Below are 26,375 nucleotides of genomic sequence, written 5' to 3'. Positions count from 1 at the left end.
CTTCTCATTGCTCTACAGCCTCCCACAGGGTGAATATACCATGATTTATCTGTTCATTTCTCTGTTCATTCTAGGTGATAGGTATTAAATAATTTCTATTTTTTATTTTTTTGCTAGCTTGAACAATGCTTCAATGAACATATATCATCATTTTTTTTTTGGCAATACCCACAATAAGCACTTCTATGGGGTACATCCTAGAAGTGGAATGGCTAAGGTATGTATACACTTAGCTTTAAAAGATACTACCAGAGTTTTTTGTTGTACCAATTTGCCTTTTTCTAGCAGTGAGAGTTCTCATTACTCCAGAGCCTTACTAGGGAACACGTGGTATTTTCTATCTTTTAATTTTAACCATGCTGGTTGGTTATGCACATCTTTGAGGTAAGAGTCGGGTTCCTTCTCTTTTTCTCATCTTCTCCAGAAAAGTAAATGTCAATTAGATATGGTGGTGCCAGCTGTCATAACTAGCAGACACTTGGGCTCCCTCTCCCAGGATGTCCAAGCAAGTGTTGGCAAGCTGGTACAATATGGAGGAGTTATAGAGGGTGAAGCTGGCAGGCCATGAATTCAATGACTTTTGGAACTTTCAAATATCTAGGGAACTGGTCTTCCAGTTCCTGCACTTGCAGATGGCATGTGTGAACCTGGAAGACAATCAGTCTTCCACATGGATGTCTTTGTGAGATCCAGGCTTGACTGGTGAAGTCCTCAGTCCCATCTATCAGAAAATCCAGGGTCTCCTTCCACATAGCTCATGACTCCTGAGGTATCGACTGGCTGTCTCATGCTGGAGAACCTCAGAAATTGTAGCTACAGTTATCATGAATGAGAATATGATGTAAAGAAGTGAAGAAGATTGTACAAGAAAGCTGTCAGTATAAGGGGTATAACACTGAAGGTATTTCTTCTAGTACCAGGTTAATAAGTCCTGACTGGTCATGAATAAAGATCAGGTGGATACAAACTTGTAAAATGTTAAAGAAACCTTCTAAAAAGCCAAACATAACCTGAAGGCCAGCTCTGTGGAGCTATGTTCCAGGGGTGCCATATGCATAGTCAGTAATGGAATGTGAAGGCCTATTTCATGGCCAAAGAGGAAAGGCTGGGGAAGAAGCCTGGTGCTCACATGCAGAGAGATCTGTGGGTCGGGAGTTTGTGCTGCATTCCCGTAAGACATCTATACCTGCTCATGACTTGACAAGTATCATAAATACTGTGAGGAAGGAAGTCAAGCAGAAATTCTTGAACACTGCATTTAGGTTCAAACAGGCTTGGAGGCGAATCAGGGACATGGTTTGTCTGATATAAGCAACATCTGGTGGAACTTCTGCTCAGCTGAGGGTACAGTTATTCTCACAGGGTGGCCTTCAAAAGTTCTAGATGTTTTAGGCACACTGTGCAGAGGTCACCTATTGCCCATGCTCACTCTGTTACTTGAAACTGGATTTAGATACCCATGCAGCTTCTGACTCATTCACAGCTCTAATCAATTCTGTTTCCCTCTCCACTTAGCACTGTCACTCTAGGATGGTAGAAAACACCTGCATGGTGGTTCTGATCACCAAGTGTAAATGGAAAACAAAGTTGAACCCCTAAAGAAAGTGGCTATCCAGTCTGATTTTTTTTTTTGTGTGTGTGTGTGGGTGCTCCACTACTGAGCTATACCCCAGCCCTTTTAATTTTTATTTTGAGACAGGGTCACACTAAGTTGCCCAGGGACTGGCCTTAAATGTGCAATCCTCCTGCTTAGATCCAGGTCACCAGCTATCCAATCTTAGAGCAGGCAGGACTAGGGTTTTATTCAGATAGTACAGACTGTGGTGATCTGAGCCTAGAGCAGGAGAGAGGAGGTGCTAGGTCTTTCTAGGAAGAGCCTCAGCATACTGAAGGCAGCCATGACACATGACAGCCTCTCACTTGGGGTAAAAGCATATCTGGGCTAGCTCCTTCTGGAGTGGGAGCAGAGAGGGCTGGACAGTGTGATTTCCCTCATGGGATTGATGACATCACTGTCAACTGCTGGCCTGATTGGGAGTGGGAGAGCCAACAGGCAACAAAATCTTCAGCCCTAAAAGAATGGGGCTACAATCAGAGCCTAAAAGAATCTCCTTCACTTTGAGAGGCTAGTAGTAGTGGCAGCAGATAATATGACAGGAACTCTCAGCATACTTGGTAAACTCCAAAAACTCAGGAATTTCTACAGTGTCCTGAAGGACTTTTGTTCTAGAACTACCAATATCTTTTTAGGAATTACATTGATGCTTGGACAAAATGGGAGCTCAGGGGCTCTAGAACACTAGAATTCTAGAGGTTAGCACAAGGGCTACTACCCTGTTATAAGTGGCTTGGGACCATCTGTGTGAAGTGGGGGAATATTGGAGGGTCTATACAAGGTTGGGCTGAGAAAATGAATGGTTCATTGTGTGTCGATCTTTCTGTTCAGCAGGCCCTGTGCTTTTATTGCTAGCAGATGGTCAGGCACTCAAAGGTCATGAGACACAATGGCTTATTGGATCTGCCAGAGGTAGGTATGTCTCTACATGTCACAGTGCTACCAGTATGGCTGAGGGGAGAGGTGCCCTAATTCTGTGAATCAGACTACAGATACAAAAGAACCTGGGCTGTGGGACTGGATGGGAACCTTACATGATGGTCACATTTGAGCTGTGGCAGTTATGACAATGGGTTCTATCCACAGAAAAGAGCAAGTGGCCAAGAAACCTCAAATATAAGCTGAGGTCTCTGCTGATAGAAAGCCTTGGTTTCAAGCTTGAAAAGAAAGTCTACTATATCACAGCTGGGCGTGCTACAAGCCTTAGGCCCCGGGCCAGATGTGCATTTGGAACACAGGTGCAGCTCTTCTACTTCTGTGTCTAAATGCTCTTCTGCCAGGTGGTAGATTTAGTGGGATCCTTGGCAAGGGTGTGACAGGAAGGTAGTAGGTATGATGGTGATGCCACAGGATCATTCAGGAGGCAGAAGTGACATGAAGTAGTAATCAGACTTCTAGCTGGAACAAATACAGAAGGCAGGAAAACACTGGCCCTTAAAAAGATCCATTACCCAAATATGTTGCCAGGATGAGACTCAGTCTTCCCCATGGCCAGGGCCCAGGCAAAAGAAGAGCATGGGACTGGCTTCAGTAGAGCCCCAGGGGTGAGGTTATTTCCAGGAAGAGCAGTACACAGAACCCTGGTGGCCTACAACACACCTGGAAAGGGCCAGCCTGTTTTGGAGAACTGTAGAAAGTAGGAGTTCAGGAGGCCAGGAGCCCACACACATTTCTCAAAGTTCCTGTTCTGAAAGGGTAGGTGGCGGGGTGGGAGAACAGTGAGAACCCACAGTGGGGCTGTTGAGAACCAACAGAGGGGTTGTATATGTGGGTCTATGGTGGGGCAGGACTCTCACCTCTGTGTAGTCAACGAGTAAATATTAGAAGTCGCATCCTAGGGCACAGGGCTTGGGAAGGAGCAGGGAAGATTTGATCTAGTGTAGACAGAGATCCTAAACTGGACCACCGAGCTCAAGGAAGCCAGACAGGAAGTGAGTCAAGATACAACCAGAAACGCAAGAAGAGCCCAAAGAGCAGATGAAGGAAGAGTGTCAGAAGGAGGAGAAAAAAATCTAGAAGAACTCACTACTAACTTGAGGGAGTCAGACATAACTCGTTTACAGTCTTTCATTCACCACTATCCCCAGGACCTATTGTAGTGCCCAACACATACTTGTGCTCAGTAAATACTTTTTTTTTATGTGTTCCAATGAAACTTTATTTATAGATGCTAAAATTCAAAATTCCATATAATTTTTATGTGTCATGAAATATTTTTTAACCATTTAAAAACATAAAGACCTGGGCTGTAGCTCAGTGGCAGAGTGCTTGCATATATGAGGCACTGGGTTTGATCCCTAAGGCCACATAAAAATAAACAAATAAAATAAAGACATGCTGTCCATCAACAATTACAAAATTTTTTTTTAAAAACCCCTCAAAACATAAAGACCATTCTTAGTTCACAGGTGGTAGACTGAAATTGATGGGTACAGTTTCCTGACCCCTGGTCTGAAGTGAATACTTGGTTAAAGGAATGGTTATCTGGATGTGCGAGGCACACAGGAAGGAATGGACGTGCTGAGATGATTCTGTCCATTCCTTTCTTTTACAGATGAGCTGAGGGAGGCCTTGACACTGAAGCAGGGGGAGTTGCGGAGTTGGGAAACTCCGCTCTTTAGGGCCTCCCTCTGCTTTTCCATTTTGAACACTCCTCTGGTCATCTTGTTAAGGGCAGGGCATGACCAGATTGGTGACTCTCTTTAGAATAGGGTTAAAAGGGTTTCTTGAGCTGGGGTTGTGGCTCAGATATAGAGCAATCGCCTATAGAGCAATCGCGAGGTCCTAGGTTCAATCCTCAGCACCACATAAAAATAAGTAAAATAAAGGTATTGTGTCCAATTACAACTAAAAAAATATATATATATATATATATATATATATTTTTTAAAGGGTTTCTTAAAGGACCTATAGAAAATAGTAAAATTGTCCTTCCACTTTGCTGCTGTCCTGTGAAAGTAGCCACAGACAATTCATGAATGAGTGTGTGTGGCTGCGGCCTAATCCTAATTCCTAAACTGCAGGAAAACTGGTGGCTTGTGTAGGCTGTGTTTGCTCATTCCTGCTTTGGAACGGCTATTAAAAGCAGGTATCTCTCTTCATTTCTTTCTGAAGCTGACCATTTGTCAGAGTGACTAACACGGCCAGGCCACTCCGAGATGAGCCCTGAGATGAAAACCTGCGTCTTCCCTTGGCATCTTTCAGGAAAACACACAATAACAGAGGGCAAACACTTTTCCAGTGGTGAGCACTTTTTTAGAACTTACGATATAATAAGAGATATCCAGACAAGACTGCTGTTCCTTGTAATTTTGGGGAGGGGGAGGGAGACAAGTTTGGTTTTTTTTTTTCCTTAAAGGAAGATTACTAAATGGAAGCATGTTTTTTTGATCTAAGAAATTGAAGACTGATTTTTACCTTTTGAACCAAGTAGACACTTGTAGCTCTGTCAGCGGCCACCTTATCCAGATGGGATCCTTCGGGAACAAAGTAACTCACATCAGCAATGTGGACGCCTACTTCAAAGGTGCCTGTAAAAGCAGAAGGAGGACTATCAGCCTGGTTTGGAAGGCCAGGGTAACCCTCCCAGGAGTCCTCTAAGAATGCATGTCACTCCCAGAGGCCACAGGCCCTGAAGGACAGGCTGCCATTTTCTGCCTTGCCAGATACCCCTCCTAACCCCAGTGACCCGCACCATTGTCACTTTCCTTATCATACACCAAAAGGTGGTGGGATTTTTATTATGAACAGACAAGATAAACCATTTTCTCAAGGTTTTCTTCCATTTCTAAATGTTTCTAATCTTCAAATAAACATCAGCAAATTCACAGAAGAAATCTTATTTAAAATATCCTTACAACACTTCTTAAAATATATGTATTGCTCATTCTAGATGATAAATAAAACACTTTCAGGTCACTACAAGAGAGCTAATCCCCAGATCCTTTAAGACTCTGCTCTAAAAGCTTTGCCTTCCATCCATCCCCATGGCCCCTCATCTAGCCCTCCAGACTGTTGCTGTAATCATTCTACACATGCTGCTCCTTAGCCTGCCCCTCACGTCCTTGCATAATTTCACCCCAACCCACCGTCAGCCTCAGGGCCTATCCTCCGGCACACTCTGGAAGCAGCTGTCATGGGAACCTCTTTCTACTCCCTGAATGCATCTTACCTCACCGTGCCCTGACGCTCACTGGGTTTCATGCCTTTTCCCATGATTGGGATAATCTTAGCAAAGAGAATTCCCAGCAAGAAGAGATTCTTTTGCCCTTTTTTTTTTTTCCCCACCTGTGCTGTTTAAGCACTGTGTACCTGATGCCAACCATGGGCTGTCTCTAGGGCTGTATCTCTACTGGATGTCATAGGATTTTCATTTGCTTATGTGCATCTTGTCTAACTCTCTCTCTCCCTACAGGGTAAATTTAGCCAGTATGGCTTTTCCTGCAACATTCCTGCCCGGTGTGTGGACAGTGCCTAGGTAAGTACTTATGAAATAACCTGTTGAGTGACAAAGCTAATAGTCAGTAGGTCAATAATTGGTTTGTTTGCCTGTTGTTTTTTCCCTCTACTTTTCTCTTTTTTTCCTTTGCAGTGGAGGGAGGTGTCTTTGATAGGCTCTTCTTTCCCTACTAGTTATTCCAGAGAGGTGAGATCGCCCTGCCTGGTGGAACTTGTACCTTAAATAGAGTTGGAGAGGCATTTAGGTTACAAAATTGAGAACTACTCTTGAATATCCTGTATATCATCTATCAAATATGGTGTGAATATAAATATAAATATAAATACAGACGCAAGACACACACATATATATATATAATACATCATACATGTGTGCTTATGTATGTATATGTGAATGAACTGAAGATACAAGCATAGGCTTGGAGATGCTTCAACTGAAGTATACACCTGCTGCAATTCCACTACCCTACACCCCTGTTGACAATATCTGGTCTCAGCATAGGCCTGTGACTCAAGTAGGTTTATTCTGAGACTGTTTCTGGGAGGGAAATGGACTTTAAAAAGAGGTTCTCTCTCCTGGCATCCCAGACACTAAGGATCGCATAAGCCTGGAGCTGCCAGGAAACACCTTTGCTATACACTTCATAACAGAGAGAGGTGCCTTGCAATAGGACCTTTCTTCTTAGACTGGTAAGAGAGGTGGCCAGAGAGGTGGCCAGATCACCCAATCAATATAGATCCACCAAATCACTCAGGCCAGTAGAGGAAATCATGAGTCTAAAAGAATTACCATGGCTTTATCTGAACTTCAGGATCCAGCTGAAGCTGAACCAATTCCCTTCCAGTTCTTTGACTCACTCAGGAGCCCTGCCTGACCCTTGCTGACTGGAAGAGCTTACCAACACATTGCCACTTGCTCCTCTGGTGAGCTGGATTATCAGTCCTAAGGCATCAGATATTTTATCTGCAAAATTTGTATCTGCAATGCAAAGTTCGTGATTCTTTTTATCCTCCTACTCCTTTGTCGCTGGCGACAGTTGTTCCCCTCAGTTTTTAAAACATGGATGCTTGAAATAAAGGGTTCAGACAAGGAAAAGAATTTCAGATTTCCCCCTTCTTCATCTGCTCTTGACACGGAGACCCTAATACAGGGCTTTTTTATTTTTATTTTTTCCTCCTGCTTGATCCTATAGCATTTCTACATTAGGGAAAAGCAAAGTTTATCTAAAAGAGCCTGGTGCAACGGGGTGGTCCCACAGGCCTGTCTCCCACAGGAAGAGCTGTCTGCAGAGCTGGGAGAAACCAGTCTGGCCCTAAACCTGGTGGCCTCGCTGGACCAAGCATGCAGCTGTGCCGTAGGGTCACTGGGAGTAGTGATCAAGGAATTCGATCCCCAGTGGCTGCAACCAGAGTCTCAGATGGCTAAGCTTCTAGTTTTGATATTTCAAGTATCTAAAACCAACACTTGAAGAAGGTAAAATAAAGTGTCTTCTTTTGAAGTCAGGATTATAGTATGTTGGCCTCACAAGTAAATATTGACTAAAGGAAAAGAGAAAGGGTTATTACATCATGAAATAAACCATAATTTTAAATTTGGGCTCTGTTGTTACTACACATGAACTTTCTGTCCTTATGAAAATTGACAAACTGACAAAGAGTTCATTACAAGAGATAAAACATGACAGAGGCCAATCAAAACCTATTCAAAAGGCTTCAATTTCACTCAGAATTCCCAGCAGAGCCTCTAAAACCAGCAAAGAGACACTTTCTTATTCTCTGCTTATGACATTTTTATGGAAACCCTAAGTAAATATTTTATTACATATATTTACATAATGTGAACTTGCAGAACTCTTGAGGTAGTGGCACTGAAGTTTTAATTCTGTGAAAGAGAATAAAAAAACTCCAAAAGGTTCTACAGCATATGCTGCCATGACATTGAGGATGAACATGGCATGTTGAAAAATACTCTCTTTTAATCTCATTAAAGGAATATAAAAGCATTTATTTAAATTTCTTTTTAACTTAAAAATTTTACACATACTGGGGATGAGGGGAGCCCCATGAAGTTTTGAAGATCAGTGGAAGCAGAGACAGGAAGGATCTCCAAGGCAGGCCAGGGGTCCCCAAGCTCAGAGGAATACAAATAATACTCCTCTGAATGAACTTAGTACTCTATTGGAACTGCTTTGCCCAATTAAAACACCAAGGGCTTAGAAACCATCACATCCAAGTTAGCCTTCTGGCCAGTGCAGCCACTTCCCAATAGTGTCCTTGTCAAGTGGCCCCTGATGTACCCTTAGTGTGAAGAGCTTACATTGTCTGGAAGCCACTTGCTCTATTTCTGAAGAGCCCCAGTATGAAAGTGCTTCTCTGCATGCATCTGTGCATAAGCTTATGTGGAGTTGCATAAGCCCGCACTGGGCATCCCTAGGTGGAGATCCCTCTCCTAAAGGAGCTCTTGGTCTAGTAGGGTAAGCAGATACACTCACGTTGCAACCATATGATCTGATAGAAGGAAGTCACACAAGCCCACGGGAGAGGACTGCACTGCAACCTTGAGAATGTATGTAAGTGTTTTGTAATCAATGACAACTCCATGGGCTTAACACTGGCAGTGACCATTGTAACAGGGATAATCAGGACAAGAGGAGGGATCACTTATTAAATACTCCTCTGTGCCAGGGGCTTCACACACAATATAAGCTTGACAACAGTCATGCAAACCATTTTGCACAAATATACCAAATGAGACTCAGGGAACTTCCAAAGTTGCTTATCCAGAAACCTAGTCAGGAACTGATAAACCTCAGATCCCAAACTAGGTTGGATCCCAAGCTTTTGCTCCTTTTATTACCCCTCCCCTCCCCCACAGTCACTTCCAGGATAAGCGATACAACCTCATTTTTTGTCTCCGTGGGCCACAGCTCAAAATCCCTCCCTATCTCTATGACTCAATGGAAGCCACATTCTTAGCTTTGGATTCAGAAGTCCTTTTCCCAGCCTTGTTCACAGCCACACCCCTGTCCCTGAAGGCTCTTTTAGTTCCCACTGCCAATCTCCTTAACCACTTGTAGCAGGGCCTGATCACAGAACAACCACTAAATCATAAACTCCAGTTCTCTTTAATTAGAAGAATAAGCCCTTAAAACCCCAGTAGTTCCTTTCTGAATTTCTAGCTTAGAGTCCTCTTTAGCTGGGAGCAGAGTGATTATCTTAACTACTAAAAAAGCCCTGTGCCAGGCATGAACACTACCAGGGCTGCCACCAATTAGGGGTGGGGACATAGCAGGATTCTCTTACCTGGAAGGAGACCTGGGCTTTCAGACTTGGGTCACCTGAGCTTACCCTTACTCACCACTTAGACTTCACAGAAAGTATTCCTCTGGTGACAAAGGTTCTTCACAGAACATAATAATATGTGCTGCAACAGAGTGACTGTTTGGGTCTTCCCCAAATTCACACATGCCCAGTGTGTGTGCATCTGGAATGGGGCCTCTGGGAGCTGACCAGGCCATGTGGGCAGAGCCCTCACCAATGAGATTAGTGCCCTTATAAGAGATCCCAGAGAGTTCCCCATCCGTTCTACCACGTGAAGACACAGCAGGAAGGTGCCATCCATGAAGCAGGAAATGCCCTCACAGACACTGACTTTAAGACTGTGAACTTCCCAGATTCCAGAACTGTGAGAAATAAGTTAGCATCATTCATAAAGCACCCAGTCTGCAGTACTCTGTAAGAGCAGCATGAGTGATGCCTGCAAACCCTCTCAATCAAGAATGTAGGGGAAAACACTGCTGAATGTGCCTCATCAGCAAAAGTCACTGATGACCTGCATCACTAAACCCAAACCTGCCAGGCCTGACTTTACAGTGGCATTCGAAGCCACTTTTCCCTCATTAAGGTCCCCCTCCCCCTCTGGCCCTGAGCTCCCAGGGTCTGCTTTCTGCGGCTGCTCCTTCTTCTGCACATGTTGGTGTGCCCGGCGTCTGCTCCGCCCAGCTGCCTTCTCTTCTAATCCCACTCTCTCAGGGATTAGACAGTGTCTGACTGTCTCATCTATTTCCAGTGGTTCAAGCATCACTTCTGGGCTTTGGTCTCCTGATTCTATACTGCTTTCCCAGACCTCTGTGAGCTCCAGATAGATATATGCACTAGTCTGCTAGGAGTAGCCTAGCAGCCCCTCAGCTACCTCCCATTCACCTATCCACGTACCCACCCTCAGTGTTCCCATGCCAGGATGTGAAGTCATCCCCACTAGGCCAACAGTGGCACCATCACCACCTCAACCACAAAGAAACCAGAACCCTCTTGGCCTCTGTGGACCCATCACACTGAGCTCCACCTTCCAAACTCTTCCCAAATCTGCCCAGCTCTCTTCCTCCCCACCATCTCCATTGCCACCTTGGCCTGGGACTATTATTTTTTAGGGAGAATCTTCCAGCTAACTTATTACTTCCCCGCCATTTCTCAGTTTCCATACTGAAGATAGTGGTTCTTTAAAAAATCCAGATCTGCCTGTCCCATGAAACCCAGTCCTTTGTCTCCTATCTTCCACTCCTTCCTCTGCCACTACTTCCGGTCACTATTTTGCAACGAGGTAATTAATACTAACAAAAGTTCCTCCTCAGTCTGGTCCACCCTGGCCATTTATGCTAGGCACACCACCATCACCATGACTAGCCTCCTCAGAGCAGCCTCCAACTTCAGGATCCCGCTTTTTTCCCTGGGCTGGGGGCTCCTCCCTGAATGTTCCTGACAGTTCCCTTCACACCGCTGACCAAGCCAGAGTGGCCTTTCTTTGGCAGGCGTGTCCTGAGGATTGAGGCCAGGCTTGACTCCTTTCTGAGCCTTCCGGCACTACTCAGCCCACTCCCAACACGGTTCCTACATGCCCACCATGAGCTACATAAGCATGAAGCACAGGGAAACAGGCCAACACATAGCTGGCATGTGACATTGACTGAATGAATAAGAAAGAAACAAAAAGTACATGGCAGACTTGTCAGTACTCCAGGCAGAAAGAGGCTGCGAGCACCGGCTGGTCTCACCGCCCGAGCAGTGCCGAGGTGCAAGGCATCCAGCCTGTGCTGGCATCCCTCTGATGACAGGGAACCGCGGCTGCCATGTAGTCTACTCCATCTTCAGGTAAAATGACAGGTAAGGATTTTCCCCCTTGTAAATTCCTTAGAATTTCCATTTATTGGTTCCAATTCTGGCTCCTGGGGCTGCCCAGAACAAGCCCATCTCCCCAGGGGACAGCAGTCTGGCTGGCTCTACCTGGAGGGCCACACAGCTGTGACTAGGCAGCACCTGACCCCTGGAGCTCCCTCCATCAGGAGAAACACCCATGCAGCTTGGCTCCGAGTTACCTCACCACCCTCAGCGCCTCCCTCCAAACCCGCTCCTAACAAGCATGTTCATTCACTCAGCCCTTTAGTAAGTATTATGAAGCTCCTACTGTGTGCCAGGTACTCTACAGATGCTGGAGGAACACAAGTAAAGAAGACTAATAAGGTCCCTTCCTCCTATGGAGCTGACATTCTAGTGAGGAAAGAATGACAACAAGCAGAGAAATAAAGGACAAAACTGTTTAAGCCAGTACAAAGGACTTGAGAGAAAACGGTGAGATATGAATGAGATATGAGGCAGGCCCAGGTTCTCCCTTAGGTTTAGTTAGGAAAGATGTCTCTGAGGGAACACCCTCAGACCGGGGGTCTGGAAAGGACCACACCACATGATACACCCTGCCAGACACAGCCAGCGCAAGCTTGGTGTGGCTAAGGAATGGAGGGAAGGCTGAGAAGGGGAGCATGGGAACCAGGAGGCTGGTGCAGGATCAGAGAGGCCCTGCGACATCAGGATAAAGCATGTCAATTTTATTTCCTGGGACACTTTTAAACACAGAAGTGAAAATAACCATGTTCGTGTTCCATTTGGCCACCACCCTCATTCTGCATCCGGAGTCCATCAATGCAGTCTACAGACATATTGAGACCAGCGGGCCGGAGAAGGCCTCAATCTCTTAGGAATGGTGCTGACAGGCAAACTAATGACCTGTGCGAGGGAAGGAGGACATGCAGTAAGCATGGGCGGATGATGAAAGGAGGACACACCTGAGGGTCTCTCCCCACCCCCACACAGCAGATGTTGGGTTTCCACGGGCTGTTCCCAGGTGACAATGGGAACCTGATGCTCTTGCATAGGCACCCTTTTGACCCTATGGCCAGTCTTTCCAACACACAAGCTTCAAGAGAGTTAGAAGTGGTATCCTGGAAATTCAGAGAGGTAATCCAACTGAGAAAACTGAGAGAAAGGACCCTGCTCCTGTCTAAAGGATGCCAGCAATGAGCATCACTTAGGGTGGTTTACTCAGCCAGAACAAGGGCCCTGGCCTTGGTGGGTCCCACTGAATTTTAGAGATAGACTCAAAAGTTAAAAAACAACTGGGCTTGGATCACCTTGTGGCTACACAATAAATCCCTTTTTTCACTTGGGGTAAGCAAATTCCCGCTGCCTTTGGTGGAAACACCGATTGGGTTGCTAGGTAAGAGGGACAACTCAAACTCTGATGTCTTCCAGTTCTGTGCGGTATTGTGTTATGTAATCTCACACAAAAATTGACCACCAGGATAGCGTGCCATGGCAATACTTCAGGGCCATGATGTAGTGATGGCTTGAGGATGTTTTGTAAACTTAAAGGAGTCAAAGTTAAAAAAAAGAAAATCCCTGGTACCTGTCAATCTGAACGCAATAAAGGTTGCTGAGTACAAGGAGCAGGTGTTTGGGTCTTCCTGGGTTTCCCTCAAGGACAGGATTTGAAGAGTCTCTGGATTTTCTTTAAACCATCCAGCAAAGGGTTAAAGAGGATTTTTTAGCTGCAAACTTCCTAACTGGTGAGCTCAACTTCTGGAACTAAGCAGCTTAAAAAACCTTTTCCCTTCATTATTACAAAGGCGCTATCAATCTGCAAGTACTCAACGAAACTACCCACACAGCAATTTTTGTCATGTTCAATCTAATTCTCAGGAATCTCAGTTTAAATTTATATGAACAGCATGGAAGAGGAACACCCAGGTAGTAAATTCCACTTTTCCCTTTCCAAATGATTTGAGCAATGGCCTCCTTCATTAACAGGAAAGAGAATGAGGAGCTGAACATGTGAGGCTGGCACACTCAACGTCTGGGAATTTCCAGGCGTTTCAGAAGAGAGTGGAGAAAGCCCAGGTCAGCCGGTCAGGCCTGGGACGGTACCCCAAGCACAGGTGTTGGTTCCTTCCTCAATGCCAAGGGATAGTGAAGCCTGAGGGGCCAGGAAGGACCCTGGAAGGCAGTTACATGTTAGGGGTCAGACCAGAGGACGGAGGGTGGGGGTAGGGTGGATGGGTGGGAATATAACAGACTGGCCTTAATTTGAGGGTGGCAAGGTAGGTAATGAGAACTAGGGTTTTCATTATACTAGTCTGTCTGCTTAAGTGCATATTCAAAACTCTCATCCAAAAATTAAAAAAATAAAGTAAAAAACAAAAAAGGCAGTGTGGAAGCCAAGGAAAGAAAAAAGTTTGAAAAGGACAAATCTAGTGAAGTAAAACTACATTACATATGAGTTTTAAAAGAAAGAGAAGTCAAACAGAGAGGTGGTTATACTTAAAAGAGTGATGGCCTCTAGAGGCTGGAGGATTGTTTCTTCCTACATTGTACCTTTTGTAATTGTTTTTAGTTTCAAAGACTGGAAAAAGCAATAAAGAGTATAAAATTAAAAATGCAAACCTGGCTTAAAAATACCTGGAAAGAAATATATGAAGATAATAGCAGTATTCTTTGAGTGACCGGATTACAAATTTCTTTCTTTTATATGTAAATTCTAATTTTTCTAATGATAAATGTATTACTTGGGTAAAACTTGGATTATTATACACACACAAAAAAAAAAAAAGAAAAAAAGAAAAAAAAAACCCGCTTTGTCCATCTGTCACCTCCATCCCCCTTGAGTCCCCAGCACACAAAAAGAATCAGCCCTGGGCTAGCCTCTGCAGGAGGCCATGGGTGTCAAATTTAGTTGACCACTCTTCTGGAGGACTGTGGTGACTAAGCACTCTGTGAGTATGCTCCACAAAGGCAAACTCAGCAGAGGAGGCGGCAGGCGTGGGCACACCCTCCTCAATAGGAAACTGTTATCTTCAAGCCAGAAACGAGACTATAGTTCACAGCAGCCGGTGGCCGTTGGCCATCAGTGCTTTTACAGGCTTCAGTGCATACGGCTAGTCTGTGGCAGTGCAGGGGCCTTGTGACTTCAGCACAATGCTCTTCCACACCTCTAGATATGTCAACAGAATTTTAGCATACTTTCAAACTCATTTAAGGATTTTTCTATTTTAGAGAGCTTCTCCATTCACAAGACATAATTACTACTCTCAAATAGCAAAAATAAAAGAGATGTAAAATTTTCAACATTTCAAAAAAGCATAAATATCTATGTGTCTTTAAATGACTATCCACTGAATGTTTATTATAAAAGTTCACTGCTTAATCCAATCCCAGCTCTTGTTTCACTTAAAATTAAAATTTTCATACTCACACCCAAGACCGAGGGCCAAAAACTCAATGCTTTATATCCTGGTAACAAACACCCTGTAATGCTTTTCTCTCATTCTGGAGATATCTTTTTGGGTTGTTGTTACATTCCCACCATGCCAAATTAGCTTTTTTTGGATCTAATTACTCGATTTAATTCAAATTTATTTGCATAAAGGAGAAATCTTTTTCTGATTCCCAAAGGCTTCATAAGACTTCACAGAAGTTAACAAGAAATTATACCCTGATCTATGTGTGCTTAGGATAGGAGTCCACCACAAATAGCATTATGGACTGCTTACCTTTTTTTGTTTTGTTTTTTGTGGTGGGGATTTAACCCATGGGCATTTTACCATTGAGCTCTGTCCTCCATCGCCTTTTGAGGCAGGGTCTCACTAAGTTGGTGAGGCCAGCCACGAACTTGCAATCCTCCTGCTTCAGTGCCACTTCTTCTGGGTACTTTTTAAATACTTTGCATTAATTCACCTAATCTTCCAATGCTATGAGACAGATACCTTATTGCAGTTGGAGAAATTAAGGCACGGGGAGGTCAGACACCTTGTGTCCAGGCATGGCTCTAGACCCTGGGCACCTATCTATTACTTCATGGGGTTTACCCCTTTGTAACAGGTATTTAAATAACTTATTCTTGTTTGTTTCTTTCTATATTGTACCTTTTGCAATTGTTTTAGTTTCAAAGACTGGAAAAAGCAATAAATGAAAGGGTATAAAATTAAAAATGCAAACCTGTTTTTTCCTCAGTTCCTATAGGATATAAGCGCTCCTAGTTAGAAATTTTTAAAATGACTATTATACATTTATTTTTGCATAACTTAACTTTAAAGATAAATAAAAAGAATGTAGAATGATTTTCCATTATATATGTTTTTCCTTGTGGTGCTGAGGAGTGAACCCAGGACCTAGGTATACTTGGCAGGTGCTAACACTGAGCTACACCCCCAATCCCTAGAGTATAATTTTCAACAGACTGAAAGTGACTTCTTTATGGGGACAATAAATATTTGCTGAAATAAAAACCCTGCCATATACTCTTGTAACTACTGGTCACTTTCTATTTTTGAACTACTCTTCTATTAATTATAGTTATAAACCAACTTTCCAGGTTTTTATAAACCAAATTTTCATATTGAGTAATCTGAATGCTGAATTTTCTAGTTAACTGAATGCCAACCCCTTAATCGTCAATCCTTTATGGTTTTAAAACTTTGGGTGGAAATCCTCTGTAAATGTATTACATGCTTCCTTTTTCTTAACAGCAAAATATAACTCAATATTAATAACTCAAGGTTGTAATATGAATGTGAATGTGTTCTGTAACAGATGCTGATATGGCCCAGTAGAGAAAGATGTCCCTTCTACCATATACTCTACAAATTATTTTTCACCTCTCTTGCTAAAATGCAGTTAGGACTCTTCAGATGCATTACCTTCTAGGTAATTATAACCACAGTTATTTACTGTACCCGTCACAAACAAGACACTCCCACACTTCTTGGAGGAAATGAATACTCTTCATAAAAATTCTTTGGGGTAGGTACTACTGATACTCACATTTTTACAGATGAAGACCTTCAGACTCAGAGAAGTTAAATGACTTGCCTAATGTCATGCAGCCAGTAAACGGCAGAGCCAGGACTACACAAGGTCTGACTCCAATCGCAAAGGTCATCACTATCATACTACAGGACCACACGGCACCTTAGACTTGTCCTGAGGTGTTTTCATCATTTCTGCAGAGATCAGGATCCCTTTACTTTTTGTTCTGAAAGTGCTTTATATAGATTTAATTCACATACTATACAATTATTCAACGTGTACAACTGAATGGTTTTTAGTTTAGGCACAGAGTTGTGCAATCAGCATAAAATTAATTTTAGGATATTTTCATCAGCCCTAAAAGAAATTTCATATCTATTTTCAGTCACACCCTATTTCTCCCCAGCCTTCCCAGGCCCAGCAACCACTCATTGACCTTTTGTCTCTATAAATGTGCCTCTTGTAGATTTCTCAAACACGTGAACTCATAGAACATGGTCTTTTGAGATTTTATTCCCCCACATGAACTGGCCTGTTGTCCAAGTTCATCCATATTACTGAATATATTAGTTCTTTGCTTCTTTTTATGGATGAATAATATTCCACTGTATGAATATACCTCATTGATTTATGCATTCATCAGATAGACATTTGGGTTGTTTTTACTTTTTGTATACCCTTTCAATTTAAAAAAATTAATTTTGTTGTTATTATTATCACAGTACTGGGGATTAAACTAAGGATGCTCTACCATTGGAATACCTCTCCAGCCTTTTTCTTTCTTTTTTTTTGAGACAGGGTGTCACTAAGTTGCCCAGGCTGACCTTACACTTATAATCCTCCTGCCTTAGCCTCCCCACCATGCCCAGTTCTCTTTTACTTTTTAAAATAAACTCCACTGAGACCTAAAACACATATTATGGAAACCTGTAGCATACAGCTCAATCAATGTTACAAAATGAAAATACTTAGCATCCAATTCAAAAAACAGAACATACTTAGCATCCAATTAAAAAAAAAAAAACAGAACATAAACAGAATTCCAGAAGCCATTCTCATGCCTCCCCCCAGCCTTTATCCTACCAAAGAGAACTACTTTTCTGACCTCTATATAATCTATAATTATAGATCAATTTTGCCTTTCTTTACACTTTACATAGTAGATCCATATAGTATGTATGTATGTATTATTATTTGGAGGGAGAGTCTGCTTCTTTTGCTCAATATAATGTTTCTGGGCACATTCATATCGTGTTTTGAAGCTATATATTAATCCACTGTAAGCATATACTGTAATTTATTCATTTTAATTGTGATTCATGCTTGGTTATTTTCAGTTTTTTGCTATCATAGATAATGTTGCTTCAAACATTCTTATACATATGGGCTCATTTATGTTAAGTATATACCTAAAATTGAAAGTGGTGGATCATGGAATATAAATATGCTCAGCTTGATTACACACCACACAATGGTTCCCCCAAAGGGGACTTATACCAACTTATATTCCCACTAGCCTCATAAGACAGCTCTAACACCTCCATACCCTCACAATCATTTAATAATGGCAGCCTTAAAAAAATGTTATTCTAGTGGGAACACACAGTATTATCTTACTATGGTTTTAATTTCCACTTTCCCTGTGGATTAATGATGCTGAGCACCTTCTCATCAGCTTTCTTTTATGAAGTGCCTGTTCAAGTGTCTATGTATTATTAATAGGAGTCTTTTGCTGGACATATTTATTATAATATCTTCTGTGGCTTGCTTTTTCAACAATTTTAATGGGATCTCTTATAAATAAAAGTTCTTAATTCTAATAAAATCTAATTTGTTAATCTTTTTCTTTAAGGACCATGCTTCTTGTTCTTTGCTGAAGGAATCTTTACTTGCCCTAAGGTCACCTGGTTATCATTCTCATAAAGTCTTCTTGAAGTGTTCATGTTTCTCTTTTACACTCACATCTACGAGTCACATGGAATTTATTTTTATGTGTGCTATGAAGTAGGGGTTAAGATCCAACCCCCTCCCCAATATGGATATCCAATCAATCTAGTACCATTTATTGATGAAAAACATTTTTTCCTATCTACACTGCAGTTGATGTCTTCGCTGAAAACCGTATAATACATGGGCGGTGGTATGAATGTGGGTTTCTTTCTGGATTTCTATTCTGCTCCAGCCTTGACTTCTGAACATTAACTCAACATTTATTATTCCAGCCTAACCCTTCCTATAATTCCAGGTCAATTTTAATCTTCCTGTGTTTATATTAATAACTTTCACTGAGCACTTATTGTCTGTCTGGCGCAGTTCTAAGTACCAGGGCTTATATTGTTTAATATTGCCAGCAATTCTGAGTTAGATATTATTATCCTTGCTCCATAGACCTGATAAGATAAGGCACAGAGAAGCTAATCCTTTCCTCTGAATATGAACTCTGTCCCTTCTCATTTTTGTTGTCACATCATCTACTTTTGTGGAAAAGCAGCAATAGTATGTGCTACTGCTATCGCTTTTAAATACAGGTTGTGTTTTTGCAACAGCAGGCATAAATAGGGCCTAGCTCTTTTAGCTTTTCATATGCTTATTAATTTGGAACTTGTAGATACAAAATGTATAGTTCAAATCACTATTTTATAGCCGAGGAAAGGCAAGAAACCACAGACTTGCCTAAACTTCTATGATGCAGCAGAAGCAAAGGTGAGACAAGAAAGGTGTTCTGCTCCCATTCCAGTGCTCCTCCTGGTCTACCACACTGCCTCTCCTCATGCAAAATGGTGTTGGATCACTGACACTTCTCAACCGGCTTCCAGGTTTACCTTGGTGCCAGATACTTGAGGATGCCTGACTGGTGGGCGCCAGATTATCTTGGCTTTAATGAGCAAGGAAACTGGAACCAATCAGCAGAGCTGGAAGCAAATGAACAGGCCAGAGTCCAGATTTGGTTTAACAAGGTGCATTGAGACATCCATGAAAAAAAGAGAATTTCCAAAGCCCAGACCCCACAGAAATCAGGCTAGCAAGATTTGAATGGAACATAGGAATAAGACTTAAAGGGGTGGAGCTGTCTCTCCACTTAATCTTTCCACTTAGATCCTCTGTCCTCAAAACAGGAACTCATTGGCAAGCATCCCAGAAACCCACTTCAATGCCAGAGTCCTTGCATGACTATTCAGTTATTTGGATTTTTTGAGTCAAGGTATAATTCAGTAAAAAATGATCATACATGAAGGAGAGTTAAAACTGTTCACTCACTAATGTCACAAATGAATGGAGAAGACATGCTCTTCCTTCTAAGTTGGTAGATCTACAGAATTTTCTATTTCTCTTAACAGGCTGGTTATCAAGGGCCCAACTACGAAAATATAGTTTGTTTGAGATCAAGTACTTGGGTTGCCTGGGATTTGCCTCAGGTCAGAATGTCCTCTGACATAAGAGACTGCAAAAGGAAAAAAATCAGTGTTTCAAAACCGGGATTAGAAATGACTTCACATGGAAGAGGCGTAGGAGGAACAGCATTCGAAGTGCTGGGCATCATGAAGATGTCAGAGACAAAACCCAGAAACGCATCCAAGCGGAAAATTGCCCTGAAGTGGAATTTTTTCTTTTCCAAAATCTACTGAAGAGTGATTAAGGTTGCCTTTCTAAAGTACAAAGAGCAGATTTTTAAACGCAGCTTTTGCTTAAATTAAGTAGTGCATGTAGATCTTCTTTTTCAGGTACATATGGAATATATTTTCAACATCTAATAGATTAAACTTTCCTAATTCACTTTGAGTTGCCTTCCACAAAATTATGCTTAATTGTTGGAAGGGTATCCCTTTGAAACATGGCATTTAAAGATCCAGCTTATAGAAGTGGAGGAACCAGGGAGAAGAACTTAGAGGCTAAGAGAATACAGAGGACTGAGTCCAGGCTTTAACACGGAGGTGATATGTCTGGGATACAAATTCCCAAAAGCTAGAACCACTGAGGAAAAACTGAGAAAAAAACAAGGTGAAAAGAATGGTAAAAAAGAATGATCTGACACTAAGAAAGCAAGCATGTGCCAAGTTGCATGTAGAGGGTCTAGAATATGGTCATCCCTCAATAGCCTCAGGGGACTGGCTCCAGAACCCTCACAGACACCAAAGTCTGAAGATGCCTAAGTCCCTTACATGAAGTGTAGTATATAATCTAAATAAATCATTCTTTATACTTTTAATCATGTCTAAATTAGTTATGATACCTAATACCATGTAAATGCTATGTAAACAGCTATTACACTATACTATGTGTATTGTTTAGGGACAAGGGGAAAAAGCAATGACAAGGAGAAAAAGCCTGCAAATGTTTAATACAGACAATGAAAAAAAAACTATTTTCAATCTGCAGTTCATTGAATTTCTAGATGGGGAAACTGCTGGAATATACAAAGGCTGCATGCAGATACGCATAACTGACCACCTGGGCCCTCCTTCAAGTCATGTCAGGGCAGAACTTTCAGTTGGCCCACATAGAAGGCTGAGGTGCTTGAAGACTCTGATGGTAAAGCCTGTTTCGCCACCAGGTGACCTACATGACAAGCCCATGTCAATGGGTCTTGTGAAGGCCTGGGATGTATGGAACAAGAGCGGTAAAATGTGGTATTTAGGTAGTGGACAGCACAAGGTGATGTAGTGGTGACTGTGATGTAGTACGGGAAGCAGCAGACAGGACTCCTACCAGATGGTGCAACTGATGTCCTGCTTCTCCTACATTTCTCTTGCCTGACACTGAATGAACAAGACAATCCACCTGGAGTGGCTTCCAGATACATGCATACTCCTCTCCAAAAGGAATGCAACTCCCTATTGTTTCTCTTCCTGGGAAGGGGCAAGTCCTCAGGAGGGAAGTGTAAAATGCAAAAAGGCAGCCCAACATCCCTCTTAGAACCTCTTAAGCTTCCAACTTTTGAGGAGAAGATGTTGAGATGTGAGTTCTTGGGCAATGTGTACAGTGTAGGGGCAGATCAGGGCCAGGCTTTCTGCTCCTCTCTGCTTATTTCTTGTTGCTAGCTTCTAGTCTTTAGTAAACTCCCGTTTGAAAATTATAATCTGTTTTTAGTTGTGCTTTAAGTACTAAGCAAAGGATTATGGGATCACACTTTGAGCAAAATGCTAACAAGTGCTGTCGGTTCCTCTGGGTAGATGTCCAGAACACCCCTGTGGGCCAGCCTTCTGCCAGCTGTTACCTTTTCTCATGGCCAGGCTTTTTGGGAACCTTTACTAGAGAAGGTGGTTTCCTTTTTGATGACATTCTCTTGCAGAAATGGCCTCTGAGACCACCTTGGCTAGCTAGTAGGACAGCACAAGGAAAATTTTAAAGAACTAAGCAGCTCCAACATAGTTTAACAAAAAAGTAAGAAGAGTAGAAACCATTAAGTCCTAAGAAAAGGAACCTTCTGTATTCTGTGTGAAAGGCAATGACAGTAAATTCATCCTTTAAAACATTAACAGAAGATATGACATCAAATATATTCTGATTTATGCATTCATCTGGCCACTAATCTTTGAATGGAAGGGAAAAAAAAGTAATTTGATACTTACAAACATTAATTTTTGTTAATCCGGCAGATGTATAATAAGAAAACTATTTAAAATTTCCAAATATACTGAATTTTTCTTGAAGTTAAAACATTTTTTATAATTACTTTAATTGCATTGTGACCTGAATATGATGTGTATATCAATGGTTTTTGAAGTGTGCTAAATGGTTCTATACAAAGTCAACATTTGCAAGTGTTTTTTATGCCTGAGAACAATGTGTATTCTAGATCTGTTTATTAGAATCAACATCAAACATGCTGTGCAATTTTTCTATAGTTTTACTCAATTTCTGGTCTGCTTGAATTATTATTTCCTGAGAACGGTATATTAAATTGATCCACAATGATGATAACTTTATCAATTTGGTATATTTTGTCAAGTGTTATTTTATATATTTTGAAGCTAATTGTTATTTTATTTTCTTGATTAACTGGCCCTTTTAATCATAATTCAGTGCCTCTCTTAATATATTTAGTACTGTTTTCTATCTTAAGATCTGTTTATCAGAGGCTGGGTTGTAACTCAGTGGTAAAGTTCTTGCCTAGCATGTATGAAGCCCTGGGTTTGATTCTCAGTACCACATATAAATATAAAATTAAGTCCATGGCACGGGGTGGGGGAGGGGGAAATCTGTTTATCAGACGTTAAGAAAAATATACTAGTTTTTCTTTTGCTTAGCATGCTACTGGCATGTTTTTCCACCTTTTTGTCCTTTATTTTGTGTCTTCATTTTTACGTGTACCCATGATAAATAGCATATAACTAGGTTGTATCTAGTCTTCACAGTCCTTACACCTTTTAACTATAGAGTTAAACTGGTGGGATTATTAAATTTTCGGCATTTTAACATATGGTTTTTATTGTCCTGCTTTTATATATTCATTTTTCTCTTGTCATCCTTTTAGATTGAGGTGTTTCCCTCTCTCCACTAGTTTGGAAATTATATATCATTCTTATGTTATTATTTGAAATGTTAGTAGAAGAAACATATTATAAACATAATTTATGTGATATAAAAGAAAAATAATATAGAAGCTGAATATTAAAAGATATATTTATATGTCTTAAAATCTGATCCAGTTAGATCCTAATATGATAAAATATTTTTCAACATTAATGGGTTTTGAAAAAAGATTTTTGGTTTGACAAATAGTAGCATACCCTGATACTAGAGAAATGAAGGTGAGATCCAATAGCTTTATGCCTGATATTTTGTGCTTAGTTGTTAAAATTTCTATTTTGGGCCAGATTTGGAAAAAAGAACTTTCTCTATGAGCTATTTTACTATGACATGAATGAAAAGCATAGTAAGGTCTGGTTATTTGTCCATTTGTCTGGTGTATTTCTTTGGGGATATAAACAGGCATCTATTGTTAGAGTAGATAGTTCCCATGTTTTGGTTCAGTTCTTGAATTCACAGTATATGTTCATTTAGTAAATCATCTCATACCTTTCCCTATCTCTGAACATTTGTGAAGCTGATCTAGATAGGCTCAATTTTTTATGTTAGAGCAATTAAGAATAAAAAATAAAGTTTTATTTTACATTTCTTTATTCCTTCTCCCATGTTCTTTCTTTCTTTATGTAGATCTGAGTTTCTGATCTATGTTATTTTCCTTTTTTCTAAAACGCTTCTTTTAATATCTCTTCCAAGCAGGTCTACTGGCAACAAATTCCCTATTGTTGCTTGTCTGAGGAAGTCTTTATTGCTCCTTCACTTTATTTTATTTTATTTTTTTAAAGAGAGAGTGAGAGGAGAGAGAGAAGAGAGAGAGAGAGAGAGAGAGAGAGAGAGAGAGAGAGAGAGAGAGAGAATTTTTTTTAATATTTATTTTTTAGTTCTTGGCGGACACAACATCTTTGTTGGTATGTGGTGCTGAGGATCGAACCCGGGCCGCATGCATGCCAGGCGAGCACGCTACCACTTGAGCCACATCCCCAGCCCCTCCTTCACTTTAAAGGCTAATTTTGCAGGATATAGACTAACATTGGTAGCTTTCTCTGAACACTAAATATTTCTCTCCACTCTTTCTGGGGGAGGGGGCTATCTCTGATATTAACTGTAAGATGTCATCATGCCTTGGAGTTTTCAACACTTTGGGATGTCCACACTGAGCCTCCAGCAATTTGTCAATTATGGTTCATGTTTTCTACCCCAGAACTGATTCCTGTAGTAGTTTCTGCATGTGAATCTCTGCTCTGGTAAGCTGTAATCCAGCTTACAAACTAAAAGATGTACAGAATGAAATGGATTCTCTGGTCTTTCCAATCGTTGCAGCACCAATTTGCCCGTGTCATTCCCTCTCTTACAGATCTTAAAAGAGTTGTTGATTTTTCATTCTGTCCATCTTTTTGTTTGTGGTTAGGATGGAGTGGCAACATCCAAGTTCCTCATGTGTAGAATTGGAAATTGGGAGTCTAGGGTAAAATTTTAGAACTTTTTCCTGTTCTGACATCAACACTTAATAAAATTTCTTCCAAGTGTTACTATAGTTGCATCTCACAAATTTTAATGTTATGTTTTCATTATTTAAGTCAAACTATTTTCCAATCTCATGATTTCTTCTTTGATTCATCAGTTATTTAAAAGCATACTGATAAATTTCCAAATATATGAGGATTTTTCCATATATCTTAATAATAAGGGTATATTGTAGATTTTTAAAAATATCTTTTAGGTGGACATAATATCTTTATTTTATTTTTATGTGCTGAGGATCGAACCCAGTGCCTCACGAATGCCAGGTGAGCACTCTACCACTGAGGCCACAACCCCAGCCCCAGGATTTTTAATTTATGTAGAAGTGAAGGTATGACAATAGTACCAAAACATAAAAGGGAAATGAAAGCAACTGATGAAAGATTCTTAAAATTGAAATGGTAGACAATAAGTTAAAGAGGAACACTATAAACTCTAGACTCCAGAGCAGTGGTGCTCAATGATGCTATTTTGTACCTAAGAGGTCATCTGTAAGTTTCTGGGGACATTTTTTGGTTGAGACATCTGGAAAGGGGTGCTACTGTTATCTAGTGTGTACGGACTAGGTATGCTGCTAAATATCCTTCAATCCATAGGGCAGTCCTCCACAACAAATAATTACTGGCCCAATGTGTCAACAGTGTCAAGGCTGAGGACTTCTTGTGTAGAGCAACACTAAATAAATAAATCAAAGAGATATAGCTAATATGCATATCAGGATGATACAGGATAGTACTAGTTATAATGTTAATGGATTTCTAGGATTTATTGACGAACTCAACATATATGCACATTAGGTATACATGTGGACACTCAAGGTTACTTCACAACAGCTGCAGTAATTATTGTTGTTCTTACAGGGGTAAAGTTATTAGTTGTGGGGCTGTGGTAGAGTGCTCGCCTAGCACATGCAAGGCGATGGATTTGATCTTCAGCACCACATAAGAATAAATAAATAAAATAAAGGTATTATGTCCAATTACAACTAAGAAAAAAATTAAAAGTTATTATTTGATGAGCAATTTTTAAAAATTATTTATTTATTTATTTTTTAAAAATTGTAGATGGACAAAATATCTTATATTAATTTTTATGTGGTGGTGAGATCGAACCCAGTGCCTCATCCATGCTAGGCAAGCACCCTACTACTGTGTTACAACCCCAGCTCTTGATAAGCAATGTCAAATGGAGGTAATATGATGTGATATTCAGCTATGAGTATGAGGTTTCATTTTCTGTAGGAGGCTGAACAGTAGTTGCTGTAGCTGATGCATCACCAGACATCAGCCTTCCAAGCGTTGTCTTCCACAATATATTATTTTATTATTCATTTTCATTTTGTCTTATGTATGTGGGAGCAGATTTTGCAATTATAGGAGGATTTGTGCCTTGATTCCCACTATTTTCAAATTAAATACTTGACTCTATATGAGCAGAGATTCACCTTACCGTTATGTTTGTGGGAGTTTCCATAACACTTCCTTGAGTTATCAGGTACACCATGAGATTCTCTGATTACTCAGGCACATTTACACCATAAAATACAGTATCAGCTAGAAGCTCATTTCTGTTATAGTTGTAGTAATAATAATTTTCATAATCTGAGAAGCTTTTGCTTAAAACAAGAAGTCTGAGTAGTAAAACTCTTTATTACAAACTTACAGTTACTTCTTGGCTGAGTACTACCTTATCATACATTTGAAGAACCTATTTTATTAAAGTAAAAAAGGAAGGAATCAAATCTCCATTGTAGCTGGTTTCAAGCCAGTACATAACCCTTATGACTTTCTGTATAAGTAAGATATTACTAAAATCATTACCTAACTTTGTCAAAGTTAATTTATAGGTAAAACTCCTGTATATCTTTATGGCACACCTCTTTCCAGAAGGATTCTGAGATACAACACCACCCATATGGAAGAACTATTTTGTTTTCATGATTATACCTTAATAATTATGTTCTTAATTAGTTCCTTAACCTGCTATATTATTTCACTTATATTTACGACTAAATTAACTTGAGCAAGCACCACAGATGCTCAGGAGATGGAAACAGTATAATAATCCTGTCAGTTATTATTATAAATTTTAATTGCTTTACTAATCTTATAAATCCTACATG

The 26,375-nt window shown here is 40.8% G+C and overlaps 1 protein-coding gene across 18 annotated transcripts in view; it reads right to left on the bottom strand.

The window, feature by feature from the left end:
* Positions 1-26,375, bottom strand: part of Dis3l2 (DIS3 like 3'-5' exoribonuclease 2) — a 339,632-nt gene that overhangs the window by 86,974 nt on the left and 226,283 nt on the right. For all 18 annotated transcript variants that reach the window (XR_013424398.1, XM_078018215.1, XM_040268004.2 and 15 more), the window contains one exon: positions 5,033-5,145. Coding sequence is in view for 17 of the 18 variants with exons in the window: in XM_078018215.1 (XP_077874341.1) it covers positions 5,033-5,145 (113 nt within the window). In the remaining variant the exon portion in view is untranslated. The remainder of the gene's footprint in view (positions 1-5,032; positions 5,146-26,375) is intronic.

This window comes from Ictidomys tridecemlineatus, chromosome 7 (assembly GCF_052094955.1).
Source record: "Ictidomys tridecemlineatus isolate mIctTri1 chromosome 7, mIctTri1.hap1, whole genome shotgun sequence".
NCBI classification, from domain to species: domain Eukaryota; kingdom Metazoa; phylum Chordata; class Mammalia; order Rodentia; family Sciuridae; genus Ictidomys; species Ictidomys tridecemlineatus.
This window is presented reverse-complemented; position numbering and strand designations above follow the sequence as displayed.